The sequence below is a fragment of the Crotalus tigris genome, unplaced genomic scaffold (assembly GCF_016545835.1).
Source record: "Crotalus tigris isolate CLP2741 ecotype Arizona unplaced genomic scaffold, ASM1654583v1 scf7180000024306.450007, whole genome shotgun sequence".
Classification (NCBI taxonomy): Eukaryota; Metazoa; Chordata; class Lepidosauria; order Squamata; family Viperidae; genus Crotalus; species Crotalus tigris.
Window position 1 is genome coordinate 276975 of NW_024100478.1, and position 15882 is coordinate 292856.

General features: G+C 43.3%; 1 protein-coding gene across 2 annotated transcripts in view; it reads right to left on the bottom strand.

Annotated features, from left to right (window-relative positions):
- Positions 1-14757, bottom strand: part of ZFAT (zinc finger and AT-hook domain containing) — a 159894-nt gene extending 145137 nt beyond the window's left edge. For both annotated transcript variants that reach the window (XM_039324690.1, XM_039324689.1), the window contains exons 1-2: positions 13346-14757; positions 1372-1542 (exon numbers count right to left, since the gene is read on the bottom strand). In XM_039324690.1, the coding sequence (XP_039180624.1) occupies positions 1372-1542; positions 13346-13364 (190 nt within the window). In that variant the 5' untranslated portion in view covers positions 13365-14757. The remainder of the gene's footprint in view (positions 1-1371; positions 1543-13345) is intronic.
- Between the last annotated feature and the right edge of the window lie 1125 nt (positions 14758-15882).

Sequence of the window (15882 nt, forward strand, 5' to 3'; positions counted from 1 at the left end):
AGGTCCCTTCCAACTGTATGATTCTATGCCCATCTAGAAAAATGACAAGATAAATGCTAGATGCTGTTTTAACACTTGCTCTTACAACGATGGAGGTACTTGATTTACAACATTGGTTGTTTCTCTCACTGCTGTTGGGCCGCAGATGGCTTGGCTTATAAGTTGTGCCACTTTTATTTTTCGTTTTGTCTTTCCCTTCAACACAACTGTAACAATATTAAAACCAAGCATCAGAAAAGGGCTTAGCAAGTGCCGTCCAGCCTCCTGATTATTTGAGCACCAGGGACAATACCGTTCATAGAAATGAAAGGAAAATTGTATATTTGTCATCCTGTTTAGTTAGGACAACAATCATCGGCTGAGCCACTCAACCTTTGTGCTGTATGCCTTTTTGGCTAATACGCCAGTGTTAATTTTCTATTATAAATTATGAATGGTCCCAGTTCTGCCTTTACGGAAAATGAGAGCTATTATCTAAAATGAATCACAAGAATTATTATTATTATTATTTACAAATGCCAAGTTAGCATCCAGCCAATTGACTTGCCAAATGACAGCGGCCTCTTATTTGATGTGGTGGCTGCTTTCCAAAGGAAAGTTCCCCTAATGGCTCTCTAAGAGCTAGTTAACCGCGGAGAACCAAAATAAAGGTTTTAGAAACAAAGCAGAGCTCTGCTTATATTTAAAACCAACGAGTAGCAAGCAATTGTTCCATCTTGGAGGTGATAACCCTCATTACAAAGAGAGGCTCCATATTGCTCTATTGCAGTGGTTCTCAACCTGTGGGTCGGGACCCCATTTGGGGTCGAACGACCATTTCACGGGGGTCGCCAAACAACCCAGTCCGCCATTTTTTTCCCCCTTTTCCTTAGCTGTGCTACTCCCTTTTATTCTATTGGCTTTTGAAAGCCAATAGAATAGACTCTCTTCAATAGAGTCTAATTCTATTGGCTTTCAAAAGCCAATAGGAATTGTCCAGGCTGTCCCTGCCCTGCTGAGCCCACCAAAAGTCCCATTCTGCAAACGGTGCTGCACCAATTGAGTAGTCCTCGACTTACTACTGGTTGAGTAGTCCTCGACTTACGACCGGTTGGGGGGGTCGTGGCATTAAAAAGGTTGAGAACCACTGCTCTATTGCCATGATGGAAGCCCACCACATGGCATGCTGCTTTGGAGACCCTCAAAGCCTTCCTCGCCTTACACAGAGACATTTAATCACGGTAGTCGGAATTGCATGAAACACACAAAGACCCGCTGCTCTTATGAATTGAGCGGACGCTTTGGTTGCGTTAAGGCTGAAGGAATTTAGGACAACCTAGGGTTGCCACAGTGCAAGAAGGGTTCACATCTTTGGCTGATTTGGGCTGGTACCTTCTCCGTTTTTATTCGGATTGCTGGGCGTCGTGAGTGGCTTGAGCAGAACGATGATTTCATCCACCTTGGTCCCATCTTCGGAATGCTTCTCAGAGACGTGAGACAGCAATTCGGACTGGCTGGGAGAAAATAAATTACACAGCTTACACATGAAGATGGATCTGTTCCCTGGAAAACATAAAACAAAAAAACCAAGTTGGTTATTATTAATTTTTTTAATTGGGAGAGTTCGTTCGGGAATCTACTATAAAGTTACACAGTTAACTTACGACCCACAACGGAGAATTTTGGTTGCAAGTCGTGTCACTACGTGACTGGACTCCATTTTACAGTTTCACAACAGTCATTAAGCAAGTTGCTGCGGTCGTTAAGCAAATGAGCCGAGGTGGCGCAGCAGTTAGAGTGCAGTACTGCAGGCCACTTGAGCTGACTGTGTTCAGCAGGTCAGCGGTTCAAATCTCACCGGCTCCAGGTTGACTCAGCCTTCATCCTTCTGGGGTAGGTAAAATGAGGACCCAGATTGTTGGGGGCAATGTAAATATATATATATATATATATATATATATATATATATATATATATATACATACATACATACATACATACATTGCTTACTGGTGTACACCGCTTAGAGAGTGCTCGCACTTAAAGCGGTATATAAGTCAAATAAATAAATAAATCATAGGGTCACAAATCCAAATCCAGCTTATCCGGTAGGCGATTTTTGCCAGAAAATGGCAAAAAAAAAAAAATATCACAAAATATAATAAGAAGATTGCAGGACACTACAATTGGTCATAAATGTAAGCTGGTTGCCAAGCGAATATGGGAGATGATACAGCAAATGCTAACTTTGAGAATGGACTGAGAGTCACTTTTTGGAATATGTTGCAACTTCAAACAGCAATAGCAATAGCAATAGCAATTAGACTTACATGTTGCCCCATAGTACTTTATAACACTTTCTGGGCAGTTTACAATGTCAGCGTATTGTCCCAAACAATCTGGGTTCTCATTTTACTGATCTAGGAAGGATGGAAAGCCGAGACAATCTTGAGCCAGTCAGGATCAAACTCCTGGCAGTGAGCAGAGTCAGCTTGCAATACTGCATTCTAACCACTGCACCACCGGGGTTCCAAACGGTCATTAAGGGACCAGTCGTAAGTCAAGGATTACTGGTATTTATTTATTTATTTATTTATTTATTTATTTATTTATTTATTTATTTATGGGACTTATATACCGCTTTAAGTGCAAGCACTCTCTAAGCAGTGTACACTAGTAAGCAATGTATATATATATTTACATTGCCCCCAACAATCTGGGTCCTCATTTTACCTACCCCGGAAGGATGGAAGGCTGAGTCAACCTTGAGCCGGTGAGATTTGAACCGCTGACCTGCTGAACACAGTCAGCTAAAGTGGCCTGCAGTACTGCACTCTAACTGCTGCGCCACCTCATGGTATACCCATGCATCTACCTTGAATGGGGAACTCCGCCTGGTGATCTCAGAAATGTAGGCCAGATGAGCAACTTTGGGTGGGAAAAAAACATCCCAGAAGCAACAACGTGAAAGTGGTTTATCCTTTTTCTAGGATGTCCCCACCACCAAATTCCTAGTCTGGCCTAATCTCCGGGATTTCCTGGTGGTCTCCTATCCAATCACCACACAAGCTAATCTGGTTTATCTTTTAAAAAATTTTTAAAACGTTTAGATAAGTGCTACTATCTGATGTACTTAATAATAATTAGGCTCAACAATTAAACACTGAGCGTCCATTTAAAGTTTTAACAGACCTTTCAAAAGATACATATTCCAAAATTTCGGCAGCCACCACCACACCATCCTGTCATAAGATTGCATTTTGGACATTTGGCAACCAACTCATATCTAGAGCCATTTGCAGTGTCCCAGAGTGACATAACTGTGATTTGTGATGTTTATTTATTTATTATTTATTTATTTATGAGACTTATATACCGCTTTAAGTGCAAGCACTCTCTAAGCGGTGTACACCAGTAAGCAATGTATATATATATATTTACATTGCCCCCAACAATCTGGGTCCTCATTTTACCTACCTCGGAAGGATGGAAGGCTGAGTCAACCTTGAGCCGGTGAGATTTGAACCGCTGACCTGCTGAACACAGTCAGCTAAAGTGGCCTGCAGTACTGCACTCTAACTGCTGTGTCACCTCGGCTCCATTTTCTTTTTTGAAGAAGAAGGGCATTTTTTTTCAGTTTCTATCAAAAACCACCCATAGCAACCAATAGAACACCAGTGTTCACTTTAGTGACTGCCACATTTGCTTAAGAATCATTGCAAAGCACAGTTGTAAAAATCAGGTTAGTCACATGATGACTTGCTTTCCGACCGTCGTGTCTTATGACCATAATTGCTGGGCTCAATTATTCCACTAACTGAATAAATAGGAAGGCAGGTAGTCCTTGACCTATTACTATAATTGAGCCTGGCAATTAGGGCCAAAAATTGAGGACTACCTATATTCTTATTCATCCAATTACTGGAATGATTAAATCATGCAGGATGACTGCTTGACATTTGGTTTTGAAGACTGTGGTGACGAGTAAACAAGCAGAAGAGAGACGAAAGAAGGAACTTCTGTTTCAGAGCATGAAGTGGAGTCAAGACATCACCTGTCAAAACTAGATTTTTTTTTTTTACTTGTTATCCCACAGAATCTTATCCCATCTTCAGTCTATTTAGGGCCCTGCCTCTAAATTCCGAAAAAGAAAAGCCAAAGTGCTTTCTTTACAAATTTGCTGCAAAATCTGAAAAAAAGTGAAATTATGCTACACACTGCATAAATAATTATTGCTGCTATTAATAATAAAGTTGCTGCTGATCTCTGTAGCATCTGAATAAATATGTGAAATGTAATGGATAAATCAGCTGATAATTAGGCTGGGAATCTACAGGACAATAAATGAAAGAGCCAATTAAAGGTAAAGAATCAAATAACCAGTATTCCAAATTAAGCATGAATGGAATTGATGAGGAGGCCGTGGGTAATTAATTAGGAGGGAAGTCAACAGAGCAATTAATTAGACAAAGAATTAAATATGCAGAGAATCCAAGAAGCTGTTAATCAATTAAGTATGCAGATACGCTAAGGAGACATAGAACTGGCGAAATATTTCAGCTGGCTGTACGCAATCTTCTTGTAGCCTACAAACCTAAAACCTTATTTACTATTCCAGACAACTTTCTTATGACATGAAAGCTTTTGGAAAATAAATCTAATTATCTGCTATCGTTATTTCTGTATTATCATAAGATTTGTCTAACTAGAGCAACAACTGTGGCAAACGTGTTAGAGAAGAAACGTCAGTGAACAGAGTGTGACTCACTTCGGTGTAAAGATGGACACAGTTGCCCTGTGTCATCTCATACAGAATAACAGAATTGGAAGGGACCTTTGGAGGTCTTCTAGTCCAGCCCCCTGCTCATGCAGGAGACCCTACACCAGGGGTAGGCAACTTTGGCTCTTTTATGACTTGTGGACTTCAACTCCCAGAATTCCTGAGCCAGCCATGTAGAGGGGAAAGGGAGAGGTTTCCAAGTTGACCCATGCTGGCTCAGGAATTCTTGGAGTTGAAGTCCACGAGTCATAAAAGAGCCAAGGTTGCCTACTCCTGCCCTACATTATTCCAGATAAATGACTATCAGGTATCTTTTTAAAAATCTCCAGTGATGAAGCACTGACAACTACTAAAGGCAAGCTGTTCCACTGATTAATTTTTCTCACTGTTAGAAAACTTCTCTTCAGTTTTGGATTGCTTCTCTCCTTGATTAGTTTCCATCCATGGCTTCTTGTTCTGCCTTTTGGAGCTTTGACAAATAGGTTGACCCCCTCGTCTCTGCGGCAGCCCCTCAAATATTGGAACAGTGCTACCAGAAGGAAGCTGCAGCCACTGAACCAAGATCAATATCATTCAGACTCTCATTTCACAATGAACCAATACAACAGTAAAGATAATTACAATAATAAAAAAAATTGTCGGTAAGAAAGAGTAACTGTTGATAAGATAGACCAGTGGTGGCGAACCTATGGCATGGGTGCCAGAGGCGGCACTCAGAGCCCTCTCTGTGGGCACGCGCGCTGTCGCCCCAGTCCTAGGCCTTCATCTGGGTTTTATAAAACCTTTTCGCTGTAGGCTTCCAGCGCCGTGTACAAAAAAAAAAGGTTCAATCAATCAGTCAATTTCAACTTCTTGTGGGAAAAAAAAAAGATCTTGCAAAGTTGGAATTGATTGATTAAACTTTTTAGTCCCACCCAGTCTGCTGTTACCACCACAGCCACACCCACCCAATGGGCCACGCCCACCCGGCACCCGACGATGCATAAGTGGGTTTTGGGTTGCAGTTTGGGCACTCGGTCTCTAAAAGGTTCGCCATCACTGAGATAGACCAACGGATCACTGGATAGTGGACGTGGCAGTGCCTGGAGGTAACAGAATGGAAGAGAAAGACCTCGAGAAGATAACAAAATACATAGACCAGGGGCTCCCAACCTTTTCTAAACCCTGCACCCCTAGAACGCTTCTGATATATTCTCGCACCCCTTACAAAAGTTCGAAATAACGGCAACAAATTATGCTTATACACTATAATTTTGAAAACCCAACTTTTCACACCCCCTGGAATATCGTCTCGCACCTCCAGGGGGGTGGGAACCCCTGACACAGACCTACAAATAGAAACAGAACAATTGTGGCGAAAGAAAGCAAAGTTGAAGCAATAGTAATAGCCGTTTTAGGAAAAATAGGGCTGTACATGGATGTCCCTGACTAAAGTGCAATTGTTAAGAAAGAAACCCAGGTGTGAAAGGAAGAGGTGCAACATATTTTAAGGGTGTCTTGTCTTATCGAATGTATGCACCCCTATATAAAGACTTGATCAGCTCCTTAATAAAATGCTGAGGACTTCAGAATTCAAACAGAGAAGCATCTGCCCCATAACACATCATACTTAACAATTGTCAATAAGAAAGACAAAAAGTCTGGATAGTGGACGTGGCAGTACTTGGAGACAGCAGAAGAGAAGAAAAAGAACTGGAAAAGATAACAAAATACGAAGACCTGCAGACAGAAATAGAACAGCTGTGGCAAAAGCCAACAAAGGTAGTACAAAAGTAAGAGGCACCTTGGGTGCAATCCCGAAACATCTGGAGCCCTACTTGAAGACCATCGGCATTGACAAATTCACCATCGGTCAATTGCAAAAGGCAGCTTTACTAAGAACAGCTTACATCCTGTGACGATATCTGAAACCATCAAACATTCACGTTTGCTTATCCCAGGTCTTTGAGAAGGACTCAATAGGTGGACAAAAATGCCAAATCCAGTCTGAACATCTGGCCGACTGCATGATAAAAAATAAAAAAATAAAATATGATCCCATGTACCAATGAGGAGAATATTTGTAGCTCAGAGTTGCAATGAGGGGTCCTTGATGCTCTCTGAGTTTGCTTGTTTTCTTGCAGATGTTTCATTACCCTAACTAGGGAACATCATCCGTGATAGGGACTGATGATGTTACTTAGTTATGGTAATGAAACATCTGCAAGAAAACAAGCAAAACTCAGAGAGCATCAAGGCCCCCTCATTATCCCACGTCCTTGGGGAAGATTCAAAAGGTGGATAAAACTGTCAAATCCAGTCTAAATATCTGACTGACTGTGTGACTAACTATATACTGTAATTAATAAATACTATTTTTTTTTTTAAAAAAGAAGACCTTAAAGCAGGGGTCCCCAACCGCTGGTCCATGGATCGGTACCCATCCGTGACATGCCAGCAACTGGTCCGCACAAACAAAGCCCCATCCGTGAGATGCAGGCAGCACACAAAACCACGCCCTCTCCGGTCCGCAGAAAAACCTCTCTCCATGTAACGGGTCTCTGGTACCCAAAAGGTTGGGAACCTCTGCCTTAAAGTATCAAGGTTTGAAAATTGAAACTGAAAGATTATTTAGCAGAAATGGCAAAAATGTCCGCTTATTTGAAGGACTGCTCACAAGAAAGATATATTTCGGTTTGGAGAAGATGGATAGATTATATTCAGAATAAATATGAGACTAAAAAGTATTATCTAGCTTATGAGTAAATTTCAGATTATTACTAATAGTTCAATATGGTAGAATGTATCTTACTCTTAGTTTTATGGTTTAATTATATTATTATTTTTGTATTTAATTTGTTAATATTTACTTTGAAAAGGAGTTAAAGCATGTTATGATTTGACTGTTTGTATAGTTAGGTAATGTTAGTTAGATTATGATTGTTTATTTGTAACCCTGTAATCAGCTCTGGGAAGTGGAGGAGGGGGGATTTGGGATATATATTGTACAAAATCTTTAAAACTTTTAATAAAAAAAGAAAAGAAATTGAAAGATTATGGCATAAAGCAGCCGTGGTGACCCAGGGGTTATCAGCATACTGGGAGCCATACCAAAAAATCTTGGATGGCACATAGAAAATCTGGGCCTTGACAAAATGTTCATTTTCGGTTGCAAAAGGAGACACTGATAGGATCTGTACATATACTATGTCAATGCATTACAACATCCCAGGTCCTTGGGAGGAACTTGATGCATATGAAGGCCATCACCAGCGAAAAACTGGCAACTGGGACTTCACATCCTTATGAACAGATTCTAATGATGTGACTATCCTGTTTTTGATTGTCTTTGTTGACACCTTCCAAAGTAGAAAATAGCCGTTCTTATTCTTAACAGCTAGACCAGAAAAGTTGGAATCTTGCTGGATCAGGCCAAAGATCTATTCAGTCTAGTGCAGTGATGGCGAACCTTTTAGAGACCGACTGCCCAAAAACCACCTCCCCACCCCTGTCCCCGCTCTGCCCTGCCCACTGGGCTACCTACCACCTCCACTGCCCGCCACAGATCACCCAAGCAACTCAGCAGCGTCATGGTGGCCACGCCCTCTGCCCATGCCCCACAGCGTCATCTGTGTGCAACGGGGTACAAGGGCAGAGTCTTGTCCCCACTGTCCGGCTACCATGTACTTGGCTGCACTGCTTCGTGTGGGCCGCACCCAGGGGCGACTCTCCTCCGGGGGGGGGGCTGCTGGTGAGGATGGGGCTGTGGGGGGAGGCAGGGCTGAGGAGACAATGTGTGTGCCCACAGAGAGGGCTCCGAGTGCCACCTCTGGCACCTGTGCCATAGGTTCACCACCACTGGTCTAGTGTATCATATAGTAGCAATCCAAGGGCATCTGGGCATTAGAACATTCACAAGCAGGATATGAGTGGACAACCTTCTTTTATTGTGGCTTCCTAACATCCAGTTTGGTGTAGTAGCTAAGGTGTTTGCTTAGGAGATGGGAGACAGTGAGTTCTAGTTCCGTCTTGGGCATAAAAGCTAACTGGATGACTTTGGGCTAATCACCAGGAGTCTGTGAGTTCTAGTTTCGTCTTGGGCATAAAAGCCAGCTGGGTAACTTTGGGTCAATCCCCAGGAGACCATGAGTTCTAGTCCCACCTTAGCTATGAAAGCCAACTGGGTGACTTTGGGCCAATCCCCAGGAGACTGTGAGTTCTAGTCCCAGTTTAGGCAGGAAAACCGGCTGGGTGACTTTAGGCCAGGGGTCTTCAAACTTGGCTCTTTTATGGCTTGTGGACTTCAACTCCCAGAATTCAACAAGTCATAAAAGGGCCAAGTTTGAAGACCCCCTTGCTTTAGGCCAATAATTTTCCCATGCTGGCTGGGGAATACTGGGAGCTCCCACCCTTCTTTTTGGCCTTAAGTACAGTTATTTTTTCAGCCTGGTCTCCATCAAAACCATTCCTCAAGGCTGTTTGCTACAGGCAAAGTTTCCTGATCCCGGAAAGATACTGGTGATAAAAGGTGTCTTTGTGCTTTATTTCCTTTAATAAATTGGTACGAGATTTATTTTGGTATGTATGAATACAGGATTAAGTAGATTATTTCTATCTTAGACACTGAGTTCATTGTGAGGTTTTTTTTCCCTCTTCCATTCAATCAAGTCCAATTTTCAGAGACTACCCAGATAAGTCCCTGCAGTTTTCTTGGCAAGGTTTTTCAGAAGCAGTTTGGTTTGTCATTGCTTTCTTCCTAGGGCTGAGAGAAAGTGATTAGCTCAAAGTCATCCAGCTGGCTTTGTGCTCCTGGTCTCCCAATTTCTAGCCCCATGTCTTAATCACCACAACAAACTGGCTCTCTGCATTCTTTATTGTTGTTGTTAGTTGCAAAGTCGTGTCCGACCCATTGCGACCCCATGGACAATGTTCCTCCAGGCCTTCCTGTCCTCTACCATCTTCTGGAGTCCATTTAAGCTCACGCCTACTGCTTCAGTGACCATCCAGCCACCTCATTCTCTGTCGTCCCCTTCTTCTATTGCCCTCAATATTTCCCAGCATTAGGCTCTTCTCCAGTGAGTCCTTCCTTCTCATTAGGTGGCCAAAGTCCTTGAGTTTCACTTTCAGGATCTGGCCTTCTAAAGAGCAGTCGGGGTTGATCTCCTCTAGGACTGACCGGTTTGATCGCCTTGCAGTCCAGGGGACTCGCAGGAGTCTTCTCCAACACCATAGTTCAAAGGCCTCAATTCTTTGGCACTCGGCCTTTCCTATGGTCCAACTTTCACAGCCATACATTGCAGCATTCTTTATTACTGCAGCCATTGCTAGAATTAACACAGTGCTTTTCAAGAATCATCATTTTTTTTAAAAAAAAAAAGAAATGCGTCTACCCTGAAATTTCTGGAAAATTGCAGACTTGTTTTAAGCATAATTCCTTATCATCTATCTTACAGCCCGACAAAGAGTTAAAACAACCTAACTGGTTAAATACAGTTTTGATTTTTAAGTTAAATCCCAAGTGGATCTTTTTGAAGTAGCTGTCTTCAGAATGTTAACAGCGGCCTCTAGTGGCCACTGCGTTAGAAAACTCAACTGCAACTGCACCGAAAACTTTAAAAAAGAAACAAGCTGAAAATGCTAACCTAGAAGAGAGCTTTCCAGTCTTAGCACTGTAGCTTTAAGAGGTCTGGATTTCAACTCCCAGAATTCTCATGCTGGCTGGGAAATTCTGGGAGCTGAAGTCCAGATTTCTTATAGTTATTAAGGTGGAGAAACACTGACCTAGACTAGCTCATGAAAATGGAAAGAAAGGAAGCAGCACCGAAAAGCATCTGACAGCAACTTTGGTGGGTTCTGATTCTGGGAATCATCTTATGAGAGAGGAGGAAAGCAAGGGATGCACATTCAAGGCAGGTATTTTGGGCTTCTTTCCAAATGGTATTTAGGGACCAGCTTCTAACTTAACTACGTTGTCAGGGCAGAGACTTTAAAGTACAGTATGTCATTTCTCAATTTTTAGACAATTGAGCGGTATGTGTGGTGTTTCCAGGCACCTGGAACCTGTGACCTATTGGGATCACACTAATGAGTTTCAAGACGACAAAACCAGTCAAAGAGAGCTCAGTGTAATTTAGTTTACTATGGTGCTATATTGGTTAGATCAGTGGTTCTCAATCTGTGGGTCGGGACCCCATTTGGGGTCGAACGACCATTTCACGGGGGTCGCCAAACAACGCAGTCCGCCATTTTTTCCCCCTTTTCCTTAGCTGTGCTACTCCCTTTTATTCTATTGGCTTTTGAAAGCCAATAGAATAGACTCTCTTGAATAGAGTCTAATTCTATTGGCTTTCAAAAGCCATTAGGAATTGTCCATCCAGGCTGTCTCTGCCCTGCTGAGCCCACCAAAAGTCCCATTCTGCAAACGGTGCTGCATCAGTTGAGTAGTCCTCGACTTACGACCGGTTGGGGGTCGCGGCATTAAAAAGGTTGAGAACCACTGGGTTAGATTAATCTTCTTTCCTTCAAAACCATGGCACTTCTTCTTTTGGGTGCCTGGGAGGGTGTTTGGTGGGGTTTGTCTGTTTTAATTGTATAATAAGACATCAAGAGTCACTTGTATGAGATAGATTGATAGGTAACCAGATCAGCGGTTCTCAACCTTTCTAATGCCCTGATCCCTTAATACAGTTCCTCATGTTGTGGTGACCCCCCAACCATAAAATTATTTTCATTGCTATTTCATAACTGTAATTTTGCTACTGTTATGAATCGTAATGTAAATATCTGATATGCAGGGTGTATTTTCATTGTTACGAATTGAACATAATTAAAGCATAGTGATTAATCACAAAAACAATATAGCAATGCTCGATGGAGAACCTTATTCTTCCTTGCTGCCTGTATTTTGTTTATATACCTATCTAGTTACTAGATAGGTATATAAACAAAATACAGGCAGCAGAATAAATAAGAGATAGAAAAAATGTGAGGGAATTCTGCCACATAACACACTATACGTAACAACTTTCAATAAGACAAAAAATTCACCACTATTGCAAAAATAAAAAAAAGTCTGGATAGTGGACGTGGCAGTAAATGCAGACAGCAGAACAGAAGAGAAAGAACTGGAGAAGATAACAAAATACAAAGTCCTGCAAACAGAAATATGTCATATAATACATGTGGGAATATGCATAATTCTGTATAATTTTTTTGTCATATTTATGTAGTGTATATCGGAGGTGGTGACCCTTTGAGAGCTGTATGCAACGGAATTTCATTTTAATGTATGCCGATCAGTGTACATTCAAAATGACACTAAAGTTATTATTCTATTCTAAATAGAATAGCTGTGGCAAAAACAAGCCAAGGTAGCTCCAATAGTGACAGGCTCCTTGGGTGCAATCCCAAAACATCTGGAGCATCCCTTGAACCCAATAGGCAGCTTTACTCGGAACAGCTTCCATCCTGTGATGATACCTTTAACGCCACCAAAGGACATCTGCCTATACCAGATCCTTGGAAAAGGCTCAACAACTGGAATAAAACACCAAATCCCATCTAAACACCTGGCTGACTGTTATAACGGATTAGCATAGGGGTATTCAAACTTGGCCCTTTTATGACTTGTGGACTTCAACTCCCAGAATTCCTCAGCCAGGCACGCTGGCTGGGGAATTCTGGGAGTTGAAGTCTACAAGTCTTAAAGTTGCCAAGTTTGGAGAGACTAGAACAGGGGTCTTCAAATTTGGCCCTTTTATGACTTGTTGGTTTCAACTCCCAGAATTCCTCAGCCAGGCACGCTGGCTGAGGAATTCTGGGAGTTGAAATCCACAAGTCATAAAAGGGCCAAGTTTGAAGAGCCCTGGATTAGCGTAACCAGGGCTGCGGTCTGATGTTTTCCAAGGGCCACCCCGGAAGGAGGGAGGGAAGGTGGCATCCTGCACTTTCAGGTAAGAGCCAGACTTCAATTCCCAGCATGCCCCGGGCTGGACTTCAACTCCCGGCAAGCCGCGCGCCAAAAGAAGAAAGGGCGCGTGGGGGGGAGGTCAGATTGAGCTCCGTTCATCGACCACTAAATAAAGGCAACAGAGGAAGAGCGGCGGATTTTTAAATCACGGTTCTGCGTGTCGTCCGGGTTGGGGTGGGAAGCCTGGTTCCACACCTACACGCATATATCTACACGGGTCATCCTGCATAACACATGCAGGGTTAAAAAAAGGGAAAACGTTGGATGATCAGCCACCTGGCGAGCATGTGAGGTGTGCAGGAGTAGACCGACTCCTGAATATGGACTAAGGAGGCTGGGAATGATGGGGATGGGAGTCCCAGTGCTACTTTTCCGAGCGGAGGAAGCTGGGAGTTCGCTCTTCCATCGCAAAGAGGTCTGATAAGAGGCGCACTGAAGGTGATATAGATACTTCCGGTTTCTCTTCGACGCGTGCGTCTGACTCGCCTTCCCGCTTGCCACTCAACCGCCCCGCAAAGTCGACAGAGAACCGGAAGTGCGGAGCGGCCCCTGCCAGTCCGCACGGGATCCCTCCGCCGCGCGCCTTCCTGCCTCGGTTCTTGGCGCGGACGGGCCCGAGCCGCCCCCTCCTTACTCACCGGCCGAAAGAGACGCCATGGCAGTCCGGGCTTGCGGAGCAGGAAGAAAATTCGGGTATTTTCCTTTTCAATTGCCAGAAAGAGAAGGGGGAAAAAAGCTCGGCGCACTTCCGTCCCCTCGGAAAAGCGCCGTCCGCCGATGCGCCTTTCCGGAGTCCCCGGAGGGATAGGAAGCGCCTTTAAAAAAAGAAAGCTGGAAAAGAAGCCGGCCCCGACCCGTATAAATATTAATTGCGGCCGCTCTGGAATGGCGGCGGGCGAAGCTGCCGGACGGGATTATGGCGAATCTGCGGCGCCCGACATGGCGGCGGTTTGAGCTTCCTCGAGTGACGTCAGAGCTGCGCGCGGGGAGGGCGGGGCCGTCCCCTTCGCTTAACGCGGTTGGGCGGAGCCAGGTCTCCCCATGGTGCGCCTGCGCGGTGATGGCGCCTCCTAGTGGCTACTAGAAAGTTTCAAAGCAGCTGGAGGGAATTTGCGCTGGATTTCTGCGGACTGGAAATTGGGAGTTCCCCAAATCGCATCACACTGAACGTGGAAGGGTGGTACATACTACAACAGCTGGTAGCAGTTAATTGACCGCTTTTCTCAAAAGGACGCAGTTAGTGCTTGGATGGGGGACCACCAGGAGATCCAAAGGCTGTGATAACAAAACGGAAATCGGGCAAGCCGCTTCCTTAATGCCAAGAAAACTGCATGGAAGACTCTCTGTACCCATCAGGCGTCAAATTCTTTTGGAATGGACTGTAGTTTTAATCAAAATGCAACACACTGGATTCTCACATTTCTGTACTGCCAAAAAGCGCCCACATTCAAATGTTTAGCAAACTTCCAGGAGTTGAGCTGCCTTGCAAATGTTTATGTAGACACAGCACGCAGTATACTCATTTATTCCATTTATATTCAGCCAGATTGTTAAGGACAATTTATTTTACTTGAAAAGCCTCAGAGGTGACAAACTGACCAGGGTAGAATGTCAGTGAAAAGAATTGTCATACGTTACTCAACAATTGTTCTGAATAGTTTGTATTTGCTACTAAGTTTCAGTCGAGTTTCTCACCCTCCCCGCCTCCCCCTTATTTGACAGTAAAGGCTACATCCCAACTTTGAAAGAATGAAAAACAGCAATGCATGAATGGAAAGTTAAGACTGGAAGACAATGTTTTCACTATTAACATTCAGTGGGTCTGCAACAATCCTCCTGGTCACTAAGCACAGCAAAGTACGGAGATTTTTGTATTTCTTGACTGCCATCTAGTGGCAATAATTTGTTGCAATCCAGATATAGAAGAATAGAAATTAGAATAGGACAAATAGAATAAACACAATTGGAAGGGACCTCAGAGGTCTTCTAGTCCAACCCCCTGCTTAGGCAGAAAACCCTATACCATTTCAGACAAATGGTTGTCCAATCTCTTCTTTAAAACTTCCAGTTGGAGCATTCACAACTTCAGGAGGCAAGTTGTTCCACTGATTAATTGTTCTCACTCTCAGGAAATTCCTTAGTTCTAAGATTGGTTCTCTCCTGGATTAGATTCCATTGCTTCTTAGCCTACCTTCAAATGCTTTGGAGAATAGCTTGACTCCCTCTTCTTTGTGGCAGCCCAAGATATTGGAAGACTGCTCTCATGTCCCCCCTCGTCTTTCTCTTCATTAAACTAGACATTCCCAATTCCAGCGACTGTTCCTTTTAAGTTTTAGCCTCCAGTCTCCTGATCATTTTCGTTGCTCTTCTCTCTACTTTTTCTAGAGTCTCAACATCTTTTTTACATCGTGGTGACCAAACCTGGGTGCAGTATTCCAAGTGTGGCCTTACCAAGGCATGATAAAGTGGTATTAATACTTCACGTGATCTTGATTCTATCCCTCTGTTAATGCAGCCCAGCTGCAGCACACGGCTGGCTCATATTTAAGTGATTTTCCACTAGAACTCTGAGATTCCTCTCAGTTACTACTAGGTACCTAAACTGTACCTGTGCACTTGGTTTTTCTTGCCTAAATGTAGAACCTTTTTTCACCATTGAATTTCATTTGTTAGACAGCACCTATCTAATATAGTAGCCCTAAGGTTACTTTCTGGCACGCTGGCTGAGGAATTCTGGCAGTTGTCCACAAGTCTTCAAAGGGCCAAGTTTGAAGACCCCTGACCGAAAGACTCTAAACACCACATGGGAAGTGTCTATGGAGATTCCCAATCATCCAGGTCATGGTTGTCCCAAAGGTGCTTTTACAAGAGGCAACTGGACTTCTTTTGTTTTTCCTTGAAGACATTTTGCTTTTCATCCAAGAAGATTCTTCAGTTTTGACAAAAGAACTGTCGGATGAGAAGTGAAATGTCTTCAAAGAAAAACAAAGGAAGTTCAGTTGCCTCTTGAAAAAGCACCTTTGGGAGAATCACGGGAAGACGCTGAAGTACTTGCCAGAGACATCCCTTGCTGCCCGATTAGCTACACAGCATGGGAAGATCTAATGCTAATGCTACAATTTTCCTGAACTTCACACTCCTGTGAAGGCCTGCATTAACACTCTGGGCTGATGGA